The 26,967-nt window shown below is 32.3% G+C and overlaps 2 protein-coding genes across 3 annotated transcripts in view; both read right to left on the bottom strand.

Annotated features, from left to right (window-relative positions):
* Positions 1 to 2,623: 2,623 nt before the first annotated feature.
* The window catches only part of LOC134724461 (multiple epidermal growth factor-like domains protein 10), a 44,082-nt gene continuing 19,738 nt past the window's right edge, over positions 2,624 to 26,967 (bottom strand). The window contains exon 12 of the mRNA XM_063587484.1: positions 2,624 to 3,192. Coding sequence (XP_063443554.1) covers positions 3,063 to 3,192 — 130 coding nt within the window. The 3' untranslated portion in view covers positions 2,624 to 3,062. The remainder of the gene's footprint in view (positions 3,193 to 26,967) is intronic.
* Positions 5,496 to 25,947, bottom strand: LOC134724460 (multiple epidermal growth factor-like domains protein 11). 2 transcript variants are annotated; one of them, XM_063587480.1, is made up of 13 exons: positions 25,880 to 25,947; positions 24,991 to 25,106; positions 23,548 to 23,760; positions 22,340 to 22,555; positions 17,844 to 18,044; positions 15,843 to 16,016; positions 14,355 to 14,552; positions 12,329 to 12,463; positions 11,589 to 11,726; positions 10,189 to 10,332; positions 7,701 to 7,838; positions 7,052 to 7,192; positions 5,496 to 5,556 (listed from the first exon to the last, which is right to left on the bottom strand). In XM_063587480.1, exons 2-13 carry the CDS (start codon positions 25,043 to 25,045, stop codon positions 5,522 to 5,524), a joined length of 1,788 nt encoding a protein of 595 aa, XP_063443550.1. In that variant the 5' UTR covers positions 25,046 to 25,106; positions 25,880 to 25,947; the 3' UTR covers positions 5,496 to 5,521. The 2 variants fall into 2 exon arrangements, with proteins under 2 accessions (XP_063443550.1, XP_063443552.1); XM_063587482.1 differs by lacking the exon at positions 11,589 to 11,726.

Here is a 26,967-nt window from a genome sequence, read left to right as displayed (position 1 = left end):
TATTAAGTTTATTCGTCGTTCAGTGTATGTTTTGTTTTTTTGTTATGCTTTTTGATTGAGTTCAATAGATATTTTCAAGTGTGTCTTTTTGTGTTGTGATGTTACACACTTATTTCAGGTAATGATACAGGTTGTCGCCTGTTAAAACGCTTAAACCCGCTACAATTGTTTGCACCTGTTTTAAGTCAAAACATGCTGTTTGGTGGTTGTCGTTTGTTGATGAGGTTTATTTGTTTTTCTAGTTTCTCGTTCATTATAAAAATTAGATTGTTGTTTTCCTTTTTATTTATACTGGTCATTTTTTAGTTCTCTATAGGTTCGTGTTCGGTGTGAGCAACGGCTCCGTTGTGAAGGCCGTATACGTACGTTGACATTGAATGGTTAACCTTTGCATATGGTTACTTGGATTGAGAATTGTCGCATAGGCCCTCACACCACATCTTTTTATATCTATACATCCAGGAATAGGTCATGTTTGGTGTTTACTAGACAGACTCAGAAGATAGTAAACCACACTTTAAGATGTGGCAAAAATGTGGTTAGTTAGATGACACAAAGACGTAGCGTATAAATCAACCCATTCTTGATGGTTTCAATCAATCTCATAAAAACCCGATGTTCTGATACGCTACTGGAGGGTAGCGTATCAGAACATCGGATTTTAATAAGATTGAGTGTCAATAAAATTTACGAAATGATGTTTTTTTATCGTTCCTCTTCATACTGTTGAAGCAGTTTCTGCGCAATGAACTCATTCAGTATATATAGTCCGTATAGTGTGCACATAAACATATCAATAAATGCAATGGGTATGTTACTATTGAGAAATCAATCATTGATAATTAAGAAATTTAAATCACCCCGTTTGTTATAGATTTAACCTTGAAATGTTCAATAATTATCGAAGGTACCTGGATTTAATTTAGTACGCCAGACGCGCTTTTCGTGTGTGTAAATATTGAAGAAAATATCAAGGTATGAAGCATGTTTAAATATCAAAACTCTGCCGTTGTCGTTTATGTGTTACGCATTTCTGTGGTTTGACCAGTTGTCATTTCATGTTCTAGTTTCTGTTTTTGCCTGTATTTCGCCTGTCTTTTTTACATATAAAAACATTAATAACCTAGTTTTTTTTTTCCTTTAGAAAATGATTTGTTCACTGAATCTCCTCTGTGAATACATCCTCGGTATTGCATTACACACCATCAACTGTTATCTGATTTAGTGATAAGTGCCATACCATTAATAAATCTTAAATTGATTTGAAATATAAAAAAGAAGATGTGGTATGATTGCTAATGAGACAACGAAAAACAAATATGTAACACATAAACAAACGATAACCACTTAATCACAGGCTCCTGACTTGGAACAGGCACATACATACATAATGTGGCGGGGTTAAACATGTTAGCGGGATTCCAACACTCCCCTAACCTGGAACAGTGGTATAGCAGTACAACATAAGAACGAACCATAAAAATTAGTTGAAAACTGGTTCACATATCGAAGCATCAGAGAAAGGCACTTTCAAAATAGTCTTCCAATTCGGAGCATCTGAAATCAATCCCAATTTTTTCATGTTTTGGTGGATTTTATGTTGCTCAATTTAATGTAATGTTTTGTGTTTTTTATTTGTCGTTTTTCCGACGTAGTCGGTATAGTTTCGGTTGTGCCCTTTGAACGCTTAACTATGGCAACAGAATACGCGTGCTCGAAAATCCTTACTGTAACAAAATGCTGTCATTTGTGATTTGGTTATGTTTGAAAAAACGTCTCGTTAATTATATCGTGATGGAAAGCTAGTGAAAAAACTATAAATATTTGAACTAGATTTTTCAATAATAGTTTCTCCAACATGTCTAATAGCTCTTTGCATCCATGACAGCTGTTTATTTGGGACAATTATATAATTTATAAAGTAAACTTGTTTTCTACATTGGTTAGAGGTATAGGGGGAGGGTTGAATTCTCACAAACATGTTTAACCCCGCCGCATTTTTGCGCCTGTCCTAAGTCAGGAGCCTCTGGCCTTTGTAAGTCTTGTATTATTTTAATTTTAGTTTCTTGTGTACAATTTGGAAATTAGTATGGCGTTCATTATCACTGAACTAGTATGTATTTATTTAGAGGCCAGCTGAAGGACGCCTCCGGGTGCGGGAATTTTTTCGCTACATTGAAGACCTGTTGGTGACCTTCTGCTGTTGTTATTTTATTTGGTCGGGTTGTTGTCTCTTTGACACATTCCCCATTTCCATTCTCAATTTTTTTTTGTTCGAACGTACATGACTTTGAGAACGAACCTACGCATATGAGATTTCCGCGGGTTTTTGGTGAATGTAAACAAAAAGGTTATCGAAATGATAGTTTTAAACATACACTCAAATTTAAATACGTCAGATATCTTTTTTAAAGATAGTTCTTGTTTTTTTCTATGGCTCTATCATTTTGCTATTGACTTGTCTTGAGTTTGAATGTCCCTTTACTGTCTTTTGCCTCACGTTTACTTTTAATAGCCTTCCCTCTTTATATTTATGTTTGTCTTTATAACAATTAGGGACAGAGAAATGGTCCAGTAATGAATATGTAAGCTACAAAAAAGAAACACATACAGTCGAATCAAAATAGTTAGGAATAATATAATACTAACACTTATACGTCATACTTCACTTTCAACATTGTTCAAGAACAAAGTTACTAACATAACTTAGAAAACACAAACCAGTTTTGAAAGTAAAATAAAAATGTTGAATTCAGACACTTTCACAAACACACACCTATACTTACACACACATATATACATAGTAATTATCAAATGTCTGCAAAAATAGTCAGTTATAATTGTAACGGAACGATGGATCACATAACAATGATAAAGTACACATTTTTTGTTGATGTTGTATTCTTTTATACTTTCTCCATATTTCTATCAATACACCAATTATTATTCAATTGATGATTCAATCTCACAAATCACATTGTGTTGATCACTAACTGTACTCAACATGCTCAATATCCATTAGTTTTTTTCCCCTGGTAGATGAAGTATTATATGTTTATTTCTTAGTGATTATCATATGCTGTGTTTATCTGGCTTATCTGGTCATATTCATTTGCTCCCGTCTCCATCCTGAGATCCTGATAAGTAGATACATTTTCCATTCTTACATCGTCATAGTGTTGTGGATTTTGACTAAAAAATAAATCTCAAAAGTATTTATAAAGTCTTCATATTGTTGAAAATAATGAATTATAGTTATCAAAGGTACCAGGATTTTAATTCAGTTTCGTCTTCATAATAGATATCGGAAGATGTGATATGAGTGACAATGAGACAACTCTCCATAAGTGACGCTCATATCAAAATAGTTATAAAGCCAAACAAGTACAAAGTAGAAGAGCATTGATGATCTAAAATTCCAAAAAGTTGTGCCAAATACGATTAAGTATTACATGAAATGCATATAAATTATTGGAATATGCGCTATTCAATAAACTTATAAATAAAAACGCATGGAACGCATTAATAATTGGGGAAGCAAACACATATAATTTTTTATCAAAACTAAATTTTAATTATTTTTCGCAGACTTCCCAATTTTAGATTATTTATTTTTTCATTTAATTATATGTAGATAGTACAAACCAGCCAAGTCATTTGTCGCTTAAGCATTTCATAAATCAAGGTTTAAATTCAAAACAGCATACACATTTACGAAATATACTTTGATTCTGTACATGTATGTTTTAATGTTTTATGCATCTGGTGCAAGAAAATTGGTACCGTTAATTTTGTTAATTAACTGATTAATTTGTTTTTTACCGAACGTACATTTTTTACTTCAGAATTTGAGTATAATTACAGGGAACACCAGTCAGTTTACAAAACAAATATCTGCTGATTATAAAACAATGACTACAGTTGCCTGACAGTTTGAAAAATGCATCTAACTATTACGGAATTTAATCATTGGAAGCATATGACGCGAAACAAAATAAGGTCATGCTGAAGTGAAGAGGTATTCCGTTTTCACCTGAATTATATCTTTCTTGTTTCAGACATTTTATCATTCAGAGAATAAACCTAATATATTAAGTCATTAATAACAAACATACCTCTGTGTTTTATTAAGTTATTAATAACAAACATACCTCTGTGTTTTATTAAGTTATTAATAACAAACATACCTCTGTGTTTAATTAAGTTATTAATAACAAACATACCTCTGTGTTTTATTTAGTTATTGATAACAAACATACCTCTGTGTTTTATTAAGTTATTGATAACAAACATACCTCTGTGTTTTATTAAGTTATTGATAACAAACATACCTCTGTGTTTTATTAAGTTATTAATAACAAACATACCTCTGTGTTTTATTAAGTTATTAATAACAAACATACCTCTGTGTTTTATTAAGTTATTAATAACAAACATACCTCGTGTTTTATTAAGTTATTATTAACAAACATACCTCTGTGATTTATGAAGTTATTAATAACAAACATACCTCTGTGTTTTATGAAGTTATTAATAACAAACATACCTCTGTGTTTTATGAAGTTATTAATAACAAACATACCTCTGTGTTTTATGAAGTTATTAATAACAAACATACCTCTGTGTTTTATGAAGTTATTAATAACAAACATACCTCTGTGTCTTATTAAGTTATTAATAACAAACATACCTCTGTGTTTTATTAAGTTATTGATAACAAACATACTTCTGTGTTTTATTTAGTTATTAATATCAAACATACCTCTGCGTTTTCTTTATCATTAAGTAATTAATAACAAGCATACATCTGTGTTTTATTAAGTTATTAATAACAAACATACCTCTGTGTTTTATTAAGTTATTAATAACAAACAAACCTCGGTGTTTTATGAAGTTATTAATAACAAACATACCTCGGTGTTTTATTAAGTTGTTAAAAACAAACATACCTCTGTGTTTTTTTAAGTTTTTAATATCAAACATCCCTCTGTGTTTTATGAAGTTATTAATAACAAACATGCCTCTGTGTTTTATGAAGTTATTAATAACAAACAGACCTCTGTGTTTTATTAAGTTATTAATAACAAACATACCTCTGTGTTTTATGAAGTTATTGATAACAAATATACCTCTGTGCTTTATGAAATTATTAATAACAAACATACCTCTGTGTTTTATGAAGTTATTAATAACAAACATACCTCTGTGTTTTATGAAGTTATTAATAACAAACATACCTCTGTGTTTTATTAAACTATTGATAACAAACATACCTCTGTGTTTTATTAAGTTATTAATAACAAACAAACCTCGGTGTTTTATCAAGTTATTAATAACAAACATACCTCTGTGTTTTATGAAGTTATTAATAACAAACATACCTCTGTGTTTTATGAAGTTATTAATAACAAACATTCCTCTGTGTTTTATTAAGTTATTATTAACAAACATACCTCTGTGTTTTATGAAGTTATTAATAACAAACATACCTCTGTGTTTTATTAAGTTATTAATAACAAACTTACCTCTGTCTTTTCTTTGACACATTATCTTTGCCTGTCAACATAGAAGAGAAAATTATACTATTTGTAAGCATGTATAGTAGTATGTTAAACAGTATCAAATGCAAAACATGTAAAATTGAGAATGGAAATGGGGAATTGGTCAGAGACAACAACCCAACCAAATAAAAAAACAACAGCAGAAGGTCACCAACAGGTCTTCAATGTAGCGAGAAATTCCCGCTATGTATAATACTTCAAAGAACGGAAGAGCAAAATAGAGCTTAGCATTTAGTCAATCTGAGCTTTCTGTTTAACATTTCTTCCTCTATCCAAATGGATACATATTGGACTTATTGTTTATGATGTTTATCAAACAATGAATTAGATCAAATTGTCCCTTTCCCAAGAAGGAGAACTTCTGGTTTACAGTACAGTCAGAAATTTATAATGTATTGGTGACTATAGGATCGCATGTAATATATTTCTGAATAAATAACGCTGATTCTTGGTTTATGTATACAGTTAGTGACATTAACAAATATAAAAGCTAAAAATAAAAGCAACACAAGAGCCAGGCTAACAATAAAGCAATACAAGTGCTCGCATTTTCTCGATATAAGACTCATTGAATCAACACGTTTCAAGACCCTCAATAACGAAGTAATGCTATATTACAGTCTAAATGTCTACCGATATATATAAATTGGTCGTTTCAATGGTATTACTGCATTTGTCATTTTGGGGCGACTCCTTTTTTTTGCTATGCAGTATAGGTTTGCAGGTGATTCGTCATTGGAATAATCTTAAATCTTTGCATTCTTATATTGACAGAGGAATTATTCAGCAACCGAAAGTAAACTTTCGTGTTGTTTATTCTTTAGTTTTCTATGTTGTGTCATGTGTACTATTGTTTTTCTGTTTGTCGTTTTCATTTTTAGCCATGGCGTTGTCAGTTTGTTTTAGATTTATGAGTTTGACTATCCCTTTAATATCTTTCGTCCCTCTGTTTTTCCAACGATATAAAGTATTAACGATACACATGATAACTTAATTATGTTTCTGCCTCATTGACTAAATTGTCCATTCCAGCAGGGCCTGCATTCGGAGTATATATATCTCAATTGATGCGATATTTTCGGGCTTGTGTTTCCTACCATGATTTCTTTTATAAAGGATTGCTACTCACAAGGAAGCTATGAAACCTAGGGTTCCAAATGGTGAACTTGAAATCATCCCTTCGTAAAGTTTACGGACGCCATCCCAAGTTGGTTGACCAACACAGATGATATGGGATATGATCCTTATGTTGTAACTACAATACCCTTTCCCTTTTCACGAATGTGACCTACCTAATTAGACTATCATATCACCCCAAGTTATTGGTTGGGTTCGTGTAGCTTAGTCTTTAGTTTTCTATGTTGTGTCTTTTATATTATTTTTTGACTGTTTGTCTTTTTATTTTTAGCCATGGCGTTGTCAGTTTATGTTATCTATGAATTTGACTCTCCCTCTGTTATCTTTCGTCCCTTTTTTGCAACATTACTTACCTTGCCTTTTCTTTGATTGTCGTTTTTTCCTAATTACAAAACACACCGCAACTGTTATGAGTATTCCTAACAGAACACCTCCAATAAAAAGTCCAATCCGGAGAGCGACGTCAATAACCCTTTCTGCTGTTTTTACAGAAACTGCAATAAAAAGGATAAAATACATAAGTTCATTTATTATGATTATTTTATACTAAAAAAAAGTATGAACAAATTGTTTTACATTTTCACAGATCACAGTAAACGAAAAGTTCACAACCATCTTCATTTCATGATTTTATAAAGCTTGATCATGACTTCATTTATATATTTGTAATCGTTTTATAAATTTTTAACAACATTTAATTTATGTTGTATATATTTTACTGTGTATCAAATGTCAACATAATTATTAGCAACGTGAAATCATTTTTAAGTTTTGTGTTAACTTCAGACGAGTGGCTCCTTAATGTCTTTTAGTTTTTGGTTTTCGCTTTGCTAAAGAAATATTCCTCGGAGTTCGGTACTTTTATTACTTTGCATTTCTCTTGTGTAACGATTAATCATATGAAAAAAAACTTCTTCCGCAGTCGCCTATGCTCAGTTGTAGTTATATGGTTACTAATATTTCACATTCAAACACACATGGAACGTTTAAACCAAATCTAACCTTGCATACAATTAGTTCCATGCACTCCTAGAATACATCCATCTATGCAATCTCCTGTTCTATGATTACAAGGTGCATGTAAGCAAAATGATGAGCATATTTGAAGACAGTTACTACCATATAAACCATTCCTGCATGCTGTTCAAAAAGATGTTTATTAATGAAGAACATGTCATACAAACATTTATTTATAAAATATGAAGGAAATTCAATTTTAAACAACAAAAAAATTCTGAAATTATCTAATGATTATGAATCTAATTTATCCCTTGTGTTCTTCAAAGATATATTCAATAGAAATTTTGAGCAAAACATTGTCGACATTTTTTTTTCAACATGCTTTTTGACATGTTGATATTTTTAAGAGTTCATCGTACTTAATCATTTATAATGTAACACAATAAAGTTAAAAATTTAAATTATGAAAACGAATTGTGTTTCGAAACTTTGAATTACAATTGAATTGTTCAAATATATCAATTGCAAGCAATTAACCACATTAAACATTCAACATGTCGGAATAAATATATATATAAATATTGAAATTATTTCAGCTTTGACAATAATTTTTGACAATATTGGCCATGAATGCAACACTTAAAACATGTTACATTCAGCAGTAAACGACGCATATTGGCAACATTGATTAATAATTCATTGGTGATATTGAAAGCAACTTTTTGTACTCTCGACTCTATTTTGGCCAGTATGTATTAGAGAAACTTTGTATAACCAAAGATAACTCCGACATTCGGCAGGAAAACATATACAGTCCTAGTTGATTAATATTGAACCAAAATTATTTTTGCGAAGAGCTAGCATTTGCATGCAATTGGTTAACTCTAAAATAAATAATCTTTCAATCTGTAATTCATTTATAAGTCTAATTCCAGATTGTGAAGTTTAGAGTATGAATTCGGATAACAGATAAGGTTTGCATGCCAGAATATGCTATCTCTGTCAAAGCGCCTTGTTTTTCTCCATTTAGAGTTCATCCATACCCATCATTAGTTTAATGTATAACCAAAATTTATATTCATACTCAATTTCAGAGATTTGGACATCGGTAAACTATTGTTGCTTTAATATTTAAGTCCACATTAATTGTCGGAACCTGAATATATTGGAGAACCACTGTATTGTGGGTAATTTGAACACATTAATGATTACTGCTTTTAGATTTATTGTTGGTTCTATACTTGTTAATCTTTAATATCTGAACCTTTCATATGCATGTAGGACTTAAATCTATGGTGGGTTCCAAATCTATGGCAGATTCCTAATATAAATGATAAATATAACGTCATGTAATCCCAAATCTATGGCGGATTTTTTTAATTTCTAATCTATTGCTGCTTTTTTAGATCCCTTATCAATGGCGGATTTTATAGAACTCTAATTTATGGCAACTGTTTACTTTCCTAATCTCTGGCAATTATTTTAGTGTTCTAATTATGGCGGATTTTCAGCACAAGGTCGAACAAATCAGTACATATCTGACCAATGATTTCGATGTCGAATGTCCGGCCTAAGAAAGCAAAAGAGCTGCTTTAAAGTAAAACCTGCGGTAAAGGAAAAAACGGACGACGAATACTACTAGGAAGCATATAATTCTGTAATGTCACAAATTTTGGTTTGAAATCATGTGCCCAGAAGAATTGGTATTTCCTACTCTTTACCTGACCCTTCACAACACAAAAAGCAATTATTTTTTTAACTAATTACATGTAAAAACTATATCTTTTTGAGCGTTAGATAATATAAATAGTTTTTAAATGATGACGATTAGGCCCTGTAATGAACAATGACTCGCTTCAAGCGCGTGACTTTTAAAAACAAGTCCTTAGTTCTCCGACAGTATACAGTCATTCGTCATGTTGATGGCAAAAAATAAAATTAATATCTATTAGTAATCTATGACATATCCATTTTGTCCGTATACCTGAAAAAAAGTTTATTTGCTAAAATAGCACAGTTAGTCAATGCTACATAGCTGACAATATACTTTTCGTTATGTGACCTATAAAATAAAATAGAAGAGACCAAAGGGATACAAAAAATAACAAGAACACAACAAAAAGCAAACCAGATGAACAAATACAACTTGTATAATTAAAGGTAAAGACAACATAAGGAACACCATAAGGGAAAATAAGGCCTGAAATAAACACAATTCTCAAATAGTTTTTGTCTATGGATAACGGTCCTTTGCAAATTTGCTTTTCGATATTTTTCTTTCCCTTCTGTTTTGCATTGTATAACAAAGCCGTCCCCTCGACATTACATGACGTTATTTAATTGTGACGGAAAATTGAGTAATTTCTAAATCTGCCATAGATTTGGAGAAAACAAAAACCTGCCATAGAATTGTGATGTGTTCGGCGTCTGTGACATCATATTTACCACAGATTAGGAATTTGCCATAGATCTGGAACCCACCATAGATTTGGGTCCTACATGCATAATCTTAGTAATACACTCTACGTACTTGTATTACAGTACTTATCATACACATATCCAGGTTTACATGCAGTTGAGTTATCACATATACCATTAACATGATCACACATATGTGATATACATCCGTGACAAAACTCTGAACAGTTTTTCCCAAATTTACCAAATGGACATTCTGAAAAAAAAGAATTGAACACGTTCATAAAATTAGGTTAAATGAAATATAAGCACAGAAATGAAATATGTGTCAGTTAAGGGCATGAACTATTTCTATTTTTAAATATCAGTAAATACTTTGTTAAAAGAAATTATCCCCGGCTTAGTATATATCTAGGATTTTGATTGGTTAACGCACGTCGTTACAAAACCCATAGCCCCTGGGTGTTGCTAACCCATATCCCCGGACGTTGCTAACCATTATCCCGGGGAATTTCACGCAAGTTTTCCTTAGTTCCATGATTGCTTCTTGTGAAATATTGAATTCTGTAGATTATCCATGATGTTTTTAATCAAATATTTAATTCACTAACGATTTTGTTCTAATATGCCGATTATTTACACTCATTTCATTAAATACATCACTTGACTGCCACATTTTCAAGGAATGGGACTACTGGCCTAGCTATGCAAATGACCCACGTTAACGTCACACATCTATGACGTAACTCTCACAACATTGAGCGCCAAATTTGACTCAATCTAGTTTCTCTATCTTCCTATTAAAAACGTCTTATATTTGACTACCTGTAGGGTTCTACCAAAGGTAGTACCCTACACCCCGTAAAAAATATGTAAAATTTCCAAATTTCAATAAAAAAAATTTAGATTATGAAAAAAAACGTTGCCTTCACGTTACACTATGTACCCGAATTTCCAGAAAACGGACCCGATTCGGACTAAGACCGGGGATAAATTCGTTATCTACGTTCATATCCGTAGATATGGATATTTTAACACCCTTCAGTACCCTGTACACCCTTCGGCTACGCCTCATGGTGTACTGGGGTACTTCAGGCTGTTAAAATAACCATATCTACGGATATGAACGTAGATAACTTATAAGGTACACAGTTTGTATTAAATACTAGTTTTAGAAAGAAACAGACATGATATCTAACTAACATTATCACTATTATTGGTTTATTACTATTTTAATATGAGCTTCACTGATGAGTCTTATGTAGACGAAACGCGCGTCTGGCGTACTAAATTATCATCCTGGTACCTTTGATAACAATTATCACTAACTCAAGTTCTCTTTTTCACAGTCCACCAAATAACAAATACCCCCGAAAAACGATTTCATTGTTTCCATGCAACGGTTACTGTGAATTGCTCTATGTATACTTAAGGTAATATAATGTTGTCAACTAAACTCATTTATACTGTAAGTTAATGTTAAAACCTTAAATGAAAAAGAATATGACGAACTTTGTGTACAATTAGAATCCAGCCAACCATCATTGCATCCTCCTATACATTCTCCGGTCATTTTATTACATTGAGGATTTACACAGTTTGCTGAACATGTTTCAAGACAATTTTTACCATATTTACCATCCTGACATGCTAAAAACATTTAAAAGAAGAATAAAATAAATCACAGTTTCATCAAAATGATGCATACTTATACGCGATTGCAATGGCACAGCAGTCCATATGATTTTCTAATAACTACACACTTTAACCACGTTTGATTTTAAATCTTATTTTAAGGATGAACAAAAATATCGATTGCAGTGGAAATAACCCTTTCTAATATACATTTTTCAGGGAGACACTTAATGATTTTAAGAGATGACTTCGATCGACGTCAATGTGAACGTTGACGTTACTGATGATGATAAAGATGAAATGTTGTTTGACTGATACTGTAATAAAACATAACATGCACATTAGGACAAGATCATGACTCCAATTCGACTAGCATTTGAGATTACTCCTGAAGTCTGCGTGTAAGAACTGAGACATTTGATAACATTATTTTTAGTTTTTGTGTGACACGGCTGCGATTGAATCCATAACCTTTGCATTTGCAGCGTGTATGCTTTTGCAAGACAAAAGAAAAATTTAAATAAAAACAAGCATCAATAATCAAATAGAAATATTATCATATAACAGATAAGTACAACGTCTCTTACACATGAATTGTAAAGTTTTGAGATGTATACCTTGTTCACAATTATTACCGATCCATCCGTTTAGACAACCAAATATACACTTGCCAGTTTCAAGATCACAAGGTCCGTTACAGTTACCTGGACACAGTTTATTGCATACAGTACCATAATTTGAAGGTGGACAACCTTAAACAGAAAGATTGATGGTTAAATAAGATCTTTTTGTTCATGAAATAAATGACTTCTTACTTATTTAACTATACTCGTAATGGTCTAAGGGATCTTACCGACCGGGTGGTCTAAAGTATTCCTGATCAAAAGCCAGTCAACACTGGAATTTGATAGTTCGATTCCCGCATATGACAGTTGTAATCGGCAGCAATTCTAACTGACGGATTGTCTGTTTTCTTATTAACAGTCGATGCTTCCTTCCAGACACTTCCGGCTTTCTTCATAAATAGAAGAACCTGACCGCCAAGATAAAGGACAATGGTTTTGAGAGTGGTGTTATAATTGACATTTGTGAAACAGCCGATTAACACATGTTAGCTCCAACAGTTTTATGTTGCTGTTTTAAAATTTCGTTCCTTGCCGATGCATGTACATGTATTTAAATAATGTTTTTATTTAACATTTCCATGCTTATTTTGCAACTTCTTTCGACTTAAGTGACCTAACCAAATAACACATGGTATATGGTGTTGAAGGGACATTAGCTTTAAAATCCGTGTTTACCGACTTTAATCAAATTCTCATATTTGATTCAAACAATGTTAAATATTTATCCAAACTATTAACAGTCTGAAATAAATAATTATTAGGACACGGGCATGATCATAAGTAGCTTCGTTTCGTGTGTATTTTTAGTCTAGATGCCATTTAATTAAGTTATCGAGTGGACATCTAAAGTCATCCGATGACCATATAAGCGATGAAAACATAAATAAAGATATAAATAGAATAAGCATATTCGTGCTGTTGGAATTTTTCTAGATCTATTTTTAAATCGTATTATAGATGTAATAACTGTTTATCATCGTTTTCACCTGTATAAGAATATTGGTATATTTTTTTGGATCGAACGAATCAGTCAATGATATGATTTACCTTTGTTTCACTTTTAGTATTGACATTATTTTCCTTTAAATAACTTTAAACATTCAAGTCACGTGATATCCATCTCAGGCTAAGGGATTAAATTGAAGTTCACATGAATACGGAGTCAATGTGGTCGAGTTATTTACTTGCAAGTGAATAATTTTAGCTCATTTTGACAAAAAAGAACAACACTGGCTGCTAAAAGAAAGAAGGATTTATATAAATGTCTCTTGTTTTCGAATCCCTGTATATATATTGATAATTATATTTCATGCACTTTTGAATAAAATATTGTTTAAACTAAAAGCGAATCATTATTTTACTATTTGCATTTTCATTAATAATTATGCAAAATAAAAATTATATATTAGATTTTTTATATATATCGTAGCTTATGCCCCTTTAACTACAGTTGTTGGTATTTCTTTTTTTTTCTATATAGCCCTTGTTAACATTATATTTGCTATTATGCATACCTGTCGATGAAAAAGTGCAGCGGGCACACAAAACATTTTAAGTTTCAGTTTCATCATAGTTTTGGTATCATAATCCAATCTTTAACCCCATAGCTATAGGCTGTTAGTTTGATTAATCTATTCCGTTTTGTAAATCTTGCAATTTATATATATATATAAAATTAAAAAAGAAAATTGGGAATGTGTCAAAGAGACAACAACCCGACCATAAGGCCATATATATGTATATATAGAGTAACTGAAATAGTTAAATTATCGGTATTTACTAATAAGACGTATAACTTATTTTTAACAGTAGCGAATAACCACTTTTCAATGAATAGACACATATGTTGACATATAACAAAATAACAGTTATAAACGTATTTCGTTAATTTTGATATTTGAGTTGAATTAAAACTCAATAGCCCAAAAGAATGTTAAATGTTCTTACTTTCTTACCATTAAAACACCATCTTAATGCATTCAATTATTCTTTGTTTTCTGATAAAATAAACACTAACCAAGAATTCCAATTTCACAAACTTCGAGTTCTGCAGATGTTCCCTGACTTGGAGGTACATAAGTCAAATATCTTAAAACTGCACTAACGTTGATTCTTGTAGGCAAAAATTGGTCTTCGAATAAAATTGTCCCAGTTTTCCAAGAATTGCTTGTATTTGATGCATAAAGGGAATGGCTACCGACCTTTGTATTATGTTCTGAAAAATAATAGCTTCAAACTTATTAGACTAGCAAAACCAATATACTGTTGCTGTATTTATTTTTTGCAAACCCTTTTTCACTGATTGAGGAAAAATGTGTTTCCGTAATTGTTTTTTGGTTTCACCTAATTAAAGTCAGCATACATGTCTTTAGAAAGTTTTTACTTCTTTTAGTATGTATTTTCGTAAATTTAACCTGTTGATACTATCTTTTATGCTGTTTAGTTAGTTTATGTCCACTTTTTCATGGTAATATAGAGACAGCAAGATGTGGTTTGAGTGCCAATGAGACAATTCTCTATCCAAGTAACAATTAATGAAAGCTAAACATTGGCACTCATGCCACATCTTCTTATATCGATTTGTAAATATATCATGTATATTTTATAGATTTTTTACTATCTTCACGAATTCATAGTATGTATATTTATCGAAGTATATAGATATAGGTAGATGTGGTGTGAGTGCCAATGAGACATCTCTCCATCCAAAAAACATTTTTTTTTAAGTAAACCATTATAGGTCAAAGTACGGACTTCAACACGGAGCCTTGGCTCACACCGAACAATAAGCTATAAAGGGCCCAAAAATTACTGGTGTAAAACCATTCAAACGGGAAAAGCAACCGTCTAATCAATATAAAAAAAACGAGAAACGAAAAACACGTATATATTACATAAACAAACGACAACTACTGTATATATGTGTATTTGTAGGAATTTAAATGAAGTTTCTTTTCTAATGTTCTGGATCACATAAATACCACACAATTTTTAATCTGAGATTCAAGTGAACACAGTGTATTGGCTATCTGAACACGAATTGTTATAAAGCGCAAAGGTTTGGCTACATGTAGCTACAAAACCAGGTTCAACCCACCATTTTGTCTTTAAATGTACTGTAACAAGTTAGTAATATGGCAATTATTATCCAATATAGTTCGTTTCTATGAATGTTGCGTCCGTTTATTTTTTGTTGCATTTCTGTGTTCTGTTATTTCGTTGTTCTCCAATTACAGTTGATGTGTTTCCCTCTGTTTAAGTTTGTAACCGTATTTGTTTTTTATTAATCGATTTATGACTTTTGAACAGTTGTATACTAATGTTGCCATTTTTATGTTTAATAAGAACATATTGATTTAATGGATAAAACCAAACCAAAAATGATTAAATATTTAACTGCAATGAAAGCCTTTCAACATCAACGATATAAACTATAGTCTATAATTAAAAATGTGTATAGTCAGGTTAGTTATAAAAGTCAAATATGTACAGTTAACTAAATAACCGCCAAACAGAATGTACACTCCTGTTACAATGCTTTCTTCTTTAAGGTCGACTTGAAATGTAACGGTAGGCCCTTTTGTTTTAGAACAGGATATTTTACTTCCATCATTTGCTAGACTACCTGGGTAACTACTGTTTGGATTTATAAGGACTGAACTGTCATATGCCAAGTTATCTGTGTTGAAAAACATATTTAGAACGATTTTTGATATTAGGTGTATGTAATAAAATTAACGGTACCAATTTTCTTGCACCAGATGCGCATTTCGACAATACATGTCTCTTCAGTGATACTCGTGACCAAAATATTTGAAATCCAAAGCTTATATAAAAGATGAAGAGCTATAATCCAAAAGGTCCAAAAAGTATAGCCAAATTCGTGAAAGGAATCAGAGCTTTGCATGAGGGAGATACATTCCTTAATTTATAATAATTTCTAATATTTTGTAACAGCAAATTTTAATAACACAAAAAATCCGTATTTTCATGCCAGTACCGAAGTACTGGCTACTGGGCTGGTAATACCCTCGGGGAATAATAGTCCACCAGCAGAGGCATCGACTCAGTGGTAGTAATAAAATTAACGGTACCAATTTTCTTGCACCAGATGCGCATTTCGACAATACATGTCTCTTAAGTGATGCTCGTGACCAAAATATTTGAAATCCAAAGCTTATATAAAAGATGAAGAGCTATAATCCAAAAGGTCCAAAACGTATAGCCAAATTCGTGAAAGGAATCAGAGCTTTGCATGAGGGAGATACATTCCTTTATTTATAATAATTTCTAATATTTTGTAACAGCAAATTTTAATAACACAAAAAATTCGTATTTTCATGCCAGTACCGAAGTACTGGCTACTAGGCTGGTGATACCCTCGGGAACTAATAGTCCACCAGCAGAGGCATCGACCCAGTGGTAGTAATAAAATTAACGGTACCAATTTTCTTGCACCAGATGTGCATTTCGACAATACATGTCTCTTCAGTGATGCTCGTGACCAAAATATTTGAAATCCAAAGCTTATATAAAAGATGAAGAGCTATAATCCAAAAGGTCCAAAAAGTATAGCCAAATTCGTGAAAGGAATCAGAGCTTTGCATGAGGGCGATACATTCCTTAATTTATAATAATTTCTTATATTTTGTATGTTGTAACAGCAAATTTTAATAACACAAAAAATCCGTATTTTTATGCCAGTACCGAAGTACTGGCTACTGGGCTGGTGAAACCCTCGGGGACTAATAGTCCACCAGCAGAGGCATCGACCCAGTGGTAGTAATAAAATTAACGGTACCAATTTTCTTGCACCAGATGCGCATTTCGACAACACATGTCTCTTCAGTGATGCTCGTGACCAAAATATTTGAAATCCAAAGCTTATATAAAAGATGAAGAGCTATAATCCAAAAGTTTTTATTATTTCCTGACATGAAACTGTAAACGTTTGAATGGTAGACAGATACTAAAAAATCATTTCCGATTTAGCAGTAGGCTGCATAAGAGTTGTATCAAATAAATTTTTAATCAACTTACACTTTTGTCGAGGTCTATATTCAGATAATAGTATAGTCCTAAATGGTAGTAGAATCTTTTAGTTTACTGAATATATCATAATTTCTTTCATGTTATTTTCCGTGTTCCAAAATTTGCCTTACGTTTGATGGATTCAAAGCATGAAAACTGATATCTTATTCATTGTTCTTGTTCCGTTGCTTATCAATGTCGTGTACTTTTACTCTTAAGGGAGTTTAAACAACAAAAAGATACAAAAATAGGAGTACATTTAAATAGACCTCCCTACAATTTGTTCTTCCTTTTGAAGTAAAATATTTAGTCAACCCCTCCAAGGATAAACATATTATAGTCATACCATATATATATCAAGTATTTCACTCTATTTCGGAAGATAACAAATTATCGCAGTAGGTGTGTTGTTTTTTAACGATGTTCAGTTTTAATTATAATCCTGGTACTTTTGATAACTAATTAAATTACTTACACTTGTTACAATAGTCTCCTGTTCGTCTTTCCTTGCAACCATCGGTACAAATACCGGTAAATTTATTGCAATTATCATGCAAACAGTAATCAGTATTACATCCAAAAATACAAGACCCATTTCCAGGGTAGCAATGTCGTTCTATGCAATACTCGGAACACACTTTCTCGCAGTTACTTCCCCAAAAACCCTTTCGGCAACCTAAAAAGCACAAAAGTCTACATGATTTACCAAACTTTAAATTATTTAGTGAAAGAACATCATCTTTATAGCGGAAAGAAGAGTTAAAGGATATTGCTAACTGTTGTCAATCAAGAAACCTAGCTTCTTGATAATGTCAGTTTCAGAGAATGTTTTGTTTGAATCAGAGTGATCCTTTACAAAGTTAGATTTATCCCTTTCCATGGCAAGATACTTGTATCTTCGTTGGTCATTCTTTTTTATGAAAAAGAAAAATACCAACTCTTTCAATTTGTCTTTTAGTTTGGAATGTGGAATACTGGAATAAATTGTAGAATAGTAAAATGTGTTAATACTATTGCAAGATAAAAGATAGTTAGATTGTATGTACTCTAAAAGATCTTTGGATTTTTTAAGTATCCACATCTGATTCACGCCACCTGTAGAATAGGCAGTTTCACAATAACTTTGAAGCCCGTCTTGGATTGCTGATAAAATCGATGTTAATAATTTAGAAAGAAGTTTTGTGGATCACTTGGAAGACCCAGCAATATACCGTTGTATGAAATGGCATGTCACATAGAAAATAAGTTTTCAAATTATAATTTGGTATATTTAGTTCGATATTCCAGAGCTTTCATTTACTATCATGATTTTCTTGATAGCTGGTTGCTTCTTACAATGAAGCTATTAAGGCTTGTGGTCCCTGTAGAGAAGTTTAAGTCATCCATATGAAATTTTCTGCCTCCATCACGTGTTCAACATTTCAATGTCCGACATGGAGTAAATCTCTCTTTGGCGTTGACGATATGGTTCAATGGTCGTAAACACAATTGTGTCCTCCGGTCGTCGATTATGACCTCACATAATTGGACTTCTACCTGTGATAACCGAAGTTGTTCTACATGAGCAATACGACATGTCCCATATGTTGGCCTATATATGATTTTGATTTTTCCATCTGACTTTCATTTTTGAATTTCCTCGGATTTCAGTTTATAGTTATCAAAAGTACCAGGATTATAATTTTATACGCCAGACGCGCGTTTCTTCTACATAAGACTCATCAGTGACGCTCAGATCAAAAGAGTTAAAAAGCCAAACAAATACAAAGTTGAAGAGCATTGAGGACCCAAAATTCCAAAAAGTTGTGCCAAATACGGCTAAGGTAATCTACTCCTGGGGTAAGAAAATCCTTAGTTTTTCGAATAATTCAAAGTTTTGCAAACAGAAAATTTATAAAAATGACCATATAATTGATATTCATGTCAACACCGAAGTGCTGACTACTGGGCTGGTGATACCCTCGGGGACGAAACGTCCACCAGCAGTGGCATCGATCCAGTGGTGTAAATAGTTATCAAAAGTACCAGGATTATAATTTTATACGCCAGACGCGTGTTTCGTCTACATAAGACTCATCAGTGACGCTCAGATCAAAATAGTTAAAAAGCCAAACAAATACAAAGTTGAAGAGCATCGAGGACCCAAAATTCCAAAAAGTTGTGCCAAATACGGCTAAGGTAATCTACTCCTGGGGTAAGAAAATCCTTAGTTTTTCGAATAACTCAAAGTTTTGCAAACAGAAAATTTATAAAAATGACCATATAATTGATATTCATGTCAACACAGAAGTGCTGACTACTGGGCTGGTGATACCCTCGGGGACGAAACGTCCACCAGCAGTGGCATCGACCCAGTGGTGTAAATAGTTATCAAAAGTACCAGGATTATAATTTTATACGCCAGACGCGCGTTTCGTCTACATAAGACTCATCAGTGACGCTCAGATCAAAATAGTTAAAAAGCCAAACAAATACAAAGTTGAAGAGCATTGAGGACCCAAAATTCCAAAAAGTTGTGCCAAATACGGCTAAGGTAATCTACTACTGGGGTAAGAAAATCCTTAGTTTTTCGAATAATTCAAAGTTTTGCAACAGAAAATTTATACAAATGACCATATAATTGATATTCATGTCAACACCGAAGTGCTGACTACTGGGCTGGTGATACCCTCGGGGACGAAACGTCCACCAGCATGACATCGACCCAGTGGTGTAAATAGTTATCAAAAGTACCAGGATTATAATTTTATACGCCAGACGCGCGTTTCGTCTACATAAGACATATCAGTGACGCTCAGATCAAAATAGTTAAAAAGCCAAACAAATACAAAGTTGAAGAGCATTGAGGACCCAAAATTCCAAAAACTTGTGCCAAATACGGCTAAGGTAATCTACTCCTGGGGTAAGAAAATCCTTAATTTTTCGAATAATTCAAAGTTTTGCAAACAGAAAATTTATAAAAATGACCATATAATTGATATTCATGTCAACACCGAAGTGCTGACTACTGGGCTGGTGATACCCTCGGGGACGAAACATCCACCAGCAGTGGCATCGACCCAGTGGTGTAAATTTGTGATTTGACTTCTTTTTTTGTTCCATCAGCTAACCTGCAGATGACGTAATTAGTTTCTATCAAGCTTATCAGCGTCGGTTCATATGTTTTGACGAAAGTGATATGTCTGGGTGAAACGTATAAGGCCAGGTGAACGTATTTGTCGTCACAAAGCCATGAAATGCTATTTTATGAATAGCTAAACAAGTGATACAGACAGAAGGAACCCCGATATTGGTTTTTTACTGCGTCCATTAGACATTTTTTTGACGATTTGTGTTTGTCTGTACTGAGTGTTTTTGTTTGTTTGTGTAGTATTTCTGTCACGCAGTGCTGTCATTTTAGCGATACATTTTAACACTGTCATAAAAGCTGGAGGTTTGGTCAGTCATTAAACAAGGTTAAACAACCATATATGTTATTAGAATGTCCTCTGCAAAGTCATGAATATTGGCGTTATCAAATAATTCGTTTTTATGTATGTTTGCTTTTGTTTTTGTTGCAATTCATTGTTTCTGTTATTCCGCTGTTTTTTCTCTCATTTTTCATGTGTTTCCCTCGGTTTAATAAAATTAAGGGTACCAATTTTTCTCGCACCAGATGCGCATTTCAACAATACATGTCTCTTCGTTGATGCTTAGTGTGTAACTTAGATTAGTTTTCTCTCAATAATTTTTTTTTTACTTTAAGCATTATTTTACTGCTGTTGCTTTTTTTAAGACTAACTGGTAAGGAATCGGGACAAGGTAGGATAGAAAACATTTGGATACATGTTATATATATAGATGTATCCTTTTATACCATTTTTTTTTTGTTCGTTGTTGTCAAAAACTATTTAGAAAAAAAAAATAAACAACGATTAGAAAACAAAAAAAACACATCATTGTTATTTAATTTTTGTGCAATCTGGCCTAGGTGATTACAACAAAACGCCCTTATCAAATCTAAGGTATTCGAAACTTTTCAACTTTGCACTTGTTTGGCTTTATAAATATTATGATATGAGCGTCACTGATGAGTCTTATTCAGACAAAACGCGCGTCTGGCGTACAAAATTATAATCCTGGTACCTTTGGTAAATGGTTATGCCACTAGGTCGATGCCACTGCTGGTGGACGTTTCGTCCCCGAGGTTATCACCAGCCTAGTAGTCAACACTTCGGTGTTGATATGAATATCAATATTGTGGTCATTTTAATAAATTTACTGTTTAAAAAAGTTTGCTTTTTTTAAAAAATAAGGATTTTCTTATTACCAGGCATAGATTACCTTGGCTGTATTTGGCACAACCTTTTGGAATTTTGGATCATCAATTCTCTTCAACTTTGTACTTGTTTGGCTTTATAAATATTTTGATATGAGCGTCACTGATGAGTCTTATTCAGACGAAACGCGCGTCTGGCGTACTAAATTATAATCCTGGTACCTTTGATAACTGTTTTCACCACTGGGTCGATGCCATGTTGGTGGACGTTTTGTCCAAGAGGGTATCACCAGCCCAGTAGTCAACACTTCGGTGTTTACATGAATATCAATAATGTGGTCAATTTTATAAATTTACCCTTTAAAAAAGTTTGATTTTTTTTGAAAAACTAAGGATTTTCTTATTACCAGGCATAGATTACCTTGGCCGTATTGGGTACAACCTTTTTGAATTTTGGATCATCAATACTCTTCAACGTTGTACTTGTTTGGCTTTATAAATATTTTGATATGAGCGTCACTGATGAGTCCTATTCAGACGAAACGCGCATCTGGCGTACTAAACTATAATCCTGGTACCTTTGATAACTGTTTACTATACGTCCAAGTTCAACATTGAGCAACAAAGAGACTGGTATATTTTAGCTCAGCGCATTTGAAAGCTTTATGTCTGGAATATAAAAATAACATATATATAAATGATACTTTACTCACCATAAATGGCAACATAACAAAGTTCAATTATAGGTCCATAACTAATGTCAGGTTTAGTATCGTAATAAATGACATATTGTCCAAGTTGATTACAAGGAATAGTTTGTGTGATGTTTGGCAGACCTGGATCAGGATCCTCATAGCAAAGATAACCATCAGGGGGAATGGTTGATGTGTTGCTCACATATAACTTAAATCCATCCATTCGATAGGAATCTGTAATAGAATTACACAAACAATTGGTTTTTTTTCTAAATCTATATACGGAACAAAAGAAATGAAATAATGCATCTAATGAAAATACATAATTCAAAGAAAGCTGTGTTACGACAAAATTCAATATGTAAATGGTTTCCTTTTATCCATTCATTCCTGGCTGAAGTGTTTGACATTTGGCCTTAAATTGCCATTTCAAAAATGAAATTATCTTAGAAGTCAAAATCAAAGTATAGTTAAGATTTTCAAATATCTTTCTGTCCTAATTTCTCGACAAATGTGTTGCATTTTATACAGGAAAGTTTAGTTGTTTTTATACAATGTACATACATGTCAAGGGCGGCGAACGATAGGAAAATCAAACGAATAATTAGAAAATAACACCACAGTTGCATCCGTCATGTTTAATGATTGAACACATTATTTGAGAACTTTTACTTTCAATTCTCAATAATTTCTTTATAACCTGACTGGGTTTTTTTTTGTTCGCCGTTCTTTTTATTTTTATCAGCCTATACTTTAAAAAGGTTTCTTTACTGATTTGAAAAAACATTTATGTTCTGTATTAAATAGTGAAGAATATTTATTTATTACACATCAAAAGAAATGATTTTCTATTGTCAGCTCGAACTGGCAAGGACATGAATTATCAGTCCGCTTTGATCTTAATCTATACGAAACACAAATAGTTGTTCACCAACCAACAAAAACTGCTTTCTGCTCATTTCGTTGTTTTCATATGCATTTGAAGGGTTTTTCTTAATTGATGTACTTATTTCGCGTTTTTTTCATTTAAAATATGTAAAGCAGTTTCAAAACAAAGTTACAAATACATGATTTTATAACAATCAAATTTAATGTTCAGGAGTACAATAAAACTACCGGCCGATTCTCAATGATTTTCTTTATGAAAGTAATTAACTTGTCATCAAGATAAGATAATAAGATGAAAATAGTATCTTACTTTAGAATCATTTCATGTCTATACTTACAGCTTTCTCTGTAGTAAATTGTGATATCTGTGATGAAAGAAATTCCGAATGAGAATTGAAACATCCACCAAGCTGGTGTTTTGCTGACAATGCCTGTATGTGAACAAATATTAATGGAATACGCATTTGATACAGGTGGTTGTAAAGCTTTTTGAGGAACTCCGATCGAATGATTAGAACTTTGAGTAGCTGTGCCAAACGGTGTTAGATTATCTGTAAAGTACGTAGTGAATGAAAATAAAAGCATATTATATTATGATAAAAAAAACAAATCCGTGTTACAAATTAAAACCGAGGGAAACACATCAAATATAACAAGAAAACAACGAAACAACAGAATTACCGAAGTGCAACAAAACGACAAGGCAGCACAAACAGAAACGAACTAAAAATAACAATTGCCATTTTCCTGTCTTTGTACATGTGATTTAAAGAAAAATGGTGATTTGTGGCTTGCCAAACCTCGCGTTTTTATGGCAATGTTAAATATAACACTTAAATATCAACATTACATGACAGGAATACAGTACAATTAAATGCAAGAACATTCTTTGACATTCAGGACAGAGAAGTACAAAAATAAAAAATACAATAGTACATTTCGACATGCTAACCCCCAGAAAAAAACGAACACGTAAATCTACCTATGACATCACATCAAATATAAAAAAGAAGACGTGGTATGATTGCCAATGAGACAACTATCCACAATAGATCAAAATGACACAGACATTAACAACTATAGGTCACCGTACGGCCTTCAACAATGAGCAAAGCCCATACCGCATAGTCAGCTATAATAGGCCCCGATAAAACAATGTAAAAAAATTCAAACGGAAAAACTAACGGCCTTATTTATGTAAAAAAAATTAACAAAAACAAATATGTAACACATAAACAAACGACAACCACTGAATTTACAGGCTCCTGACTTGGGACAGGCACATACATAAAGAATGTGGCTAGTTGGCTTGGTATATTAGCCTTTGTATGCCTCTTTGTTACATTTCTGTTTGTTTTTATAGTGATTTCGATTTTAAATGTTGAATGCTGAACCCCTAATTTGGTCATTGTTACCTATTATGTCTATTTGTTTGGTTCACATATCCTTGTCTATATAATGGAATTAGATGCAACCGTCATACAAGTGAGAGTTTCAGCTAACCCGATTTTTTCCATCATTTTCTACATATTAAGAAAATGCCTGTACCAAGTTAGGAAGATGACAGTTACTATTGTTTCGTTTGATGTGTTTGAGCTTTTAATTTTTTCCATTTAATGACATTCCGATTTAAATTTTCCTCCAAGTTCAGTATTTTTGTGATTTTGCTTGTTAGTAATGGTTAACATAAACCATTATTTTAAGTTTATATGCTGTGCAACTTGGAGTGAACAAATATTGAACATGTTGAATGTCTCATATAATTATCGATGTGTACATACGTTGAGCTGAAACTCTTAATAAAACAACTGTGTGACTGAGTAAAAGTAATAACATATCAGCTGTAGTTCAAGTGTACATCTAGATGTTACATTTTACCATAGCAGCTACCGATTCACTAAAACGAATTACAAAAGGAAATGTTATATGTTAGTTATCATTCTAATTTGTACATACTCTCACATTAGTGTGTTGTCTGCTCTATACATATTCTTAGAGTTTGGTATCATATTTTTAATTGCTACATATTACAACTTCTTTCATTTGTGTCTGATGTGTTCTTCATATTATTCCGCTGACTTAGATTGAAGAAAGCATATTATATACAAAAAGAAATTTATACAAAAATGCATTAATTGCATGCAGATAAGTTTGACATATTTTAATGTAATAAAATAAATAAATAGTCCTATGAGCATGTTGAATTTATTACGCGTATAAAACAAAACAAGCATACACAAAATAAATTAACATAAAATATGTACTGCTATGTCAAATCCACATTTACTACATATCCTTTCGTTTGTCTTTCAAAGTCCATAGTGATTTTTCAAACTTTGAACAATATAGGATTTGTTTATTCTACATTTGCCTCATGTACAGAGGTTCAGATTTCACAAAACATGTTAAATTACGCCGCATTTGTGCGCTTATCCTCAGCCCGAAACCTCCCACCATTGTTAGTCTTGTATGTATTCTTTTAATTTCGATCCATTTATATGTTTCGAAACTAAATAAGTACAAATTGTTGTTTCGGTGGCAGCTCTGAGCGGTATGAAAAGCCATGAAAAACTAAAACTAAACACTATATTTACGAATATTGAATAGGAATATCATATTTTAACAAAATCATATGGTAACTTTCATAAAATATGTGAAAAAAAGACAAACCTTCTATCAGGACAACTATCGTCTATAATACATATTAAACAGGAAGTAAGATACTCATTATGTCTAACAATATAACATCATTTTAAAAATCCGGTTATTGGTTAACAGTAACGTTTTATATGTGTAGGTTTTTAATGTGTGTAGGTTTCATTTTAGCTGTACCAATTAGGTTTCTTAAAGTTTAAACTCCTATCTATTTTGTTGTTGATTGAGTACCGTAACAAACCCACACCACCCTTTCCTTTTCCCACAAAACAAATAACTAATAAGTATAAACATAATTATTCTAATAAAATTTCTTCATTTTTTTTCATTCTGCCTTAGACAATGCTAGATGCATACATATGTTATATGCCTCCTAAGTACTTTACATAAGAGCTTTTCACATTACAAAAGAATTAAGATATAAAATATTCAGTACAGCCCAATGATTTTTTTCCAGAAGAGTATTCTAGATATTGCATATTAAGATTTCACTCTTTAAGTTGATAGAGTGTAATAATATAACAGAGCTAAGTAACGAAAACAGTTTTGAGAAAATGAGCATGAGATGGGATTTTGTGGTTTTTAAATGATTGGAAACGCTGATTTGTTTACCATTTAAAGTAGAAATTAAAATGACTAATTATATAAAAGAGGGACGAAAGATAGGTACCAGAGGGACAGTTAAACTTATAAATCTTAAATAAACTGACAGCACAATTCCTTCAAATGAAAAAGACAAACAGAAAAACAATAGTACACATGACACAACATAGAAAACTAATGAATAAGCAAGACGAATCACACCGAAAACTACGGGTGATCTCAGGTGCTCCGGAAGGATAAGCAGATCCTGCTTCACATGTGGCACCCATCGTGTTGCTCATATTATAATAAATCCGATAAATAGTCTTATTCGGTAGGTCACATTCATGAAAGGGGAAGGGGATTGTAGTTACGACGTAAGGAACTAAACTCATCATAGAAACCTGGACTAAATTCAGTATATACGTCAGACGTGCGTTTCGTCTACAAAAGACTCATCACTGACGCTCGAATCCACAACAGTTTAAAATGCTAAACATAAGGAACATATCCGATATCAT

Source organism: Mytilus trossulus, chromosome 7, assembly GCF_036588685.1.
Source record: "Mytilus trossulus isolate FHL-02 chromosome 7, PNRI_Mtr1.1.1.hap1, whole genome shotgun sequence".
In the NCBI taxonomy this organism is placed as follows: Eukaryota; Metazoa; Mollusca; class Bivalvia; order Mytilida; family Mytilidae; genus Mytilus; species Mytilus trossulus.
This window is presented reverse-complemented; position numbering and strand designations above follow the sequence as displayed.

What these genes read in the sequence shown, in the direction of transcription:
- LOC134724460 (XM_063587480.1), bottom strand. Translation starts at nt 25,045, where the DNA reads ATGTTATTACTTTTACTCAGTCACACAGTTGTTTTATTAAGAGTTTCA. An exon ending in ATTAAGAGTTTCAGCTCAAC is followed by an intron (nt 23,761 to 24,990) that starts GTATGTACACAT and finishes CGTACTTTACAG; the next exon opens with ATAATCTAACACCGTTTGGC. An exon ending in AATTTACTACAGAGAAAGCT is followed by an intron (nt 22,556 to 23,547) that starts GTAAGTATAGAC and finishes ATTCTATTACAG; the next exon opens with ATTCCTATCGAATGGATGGA.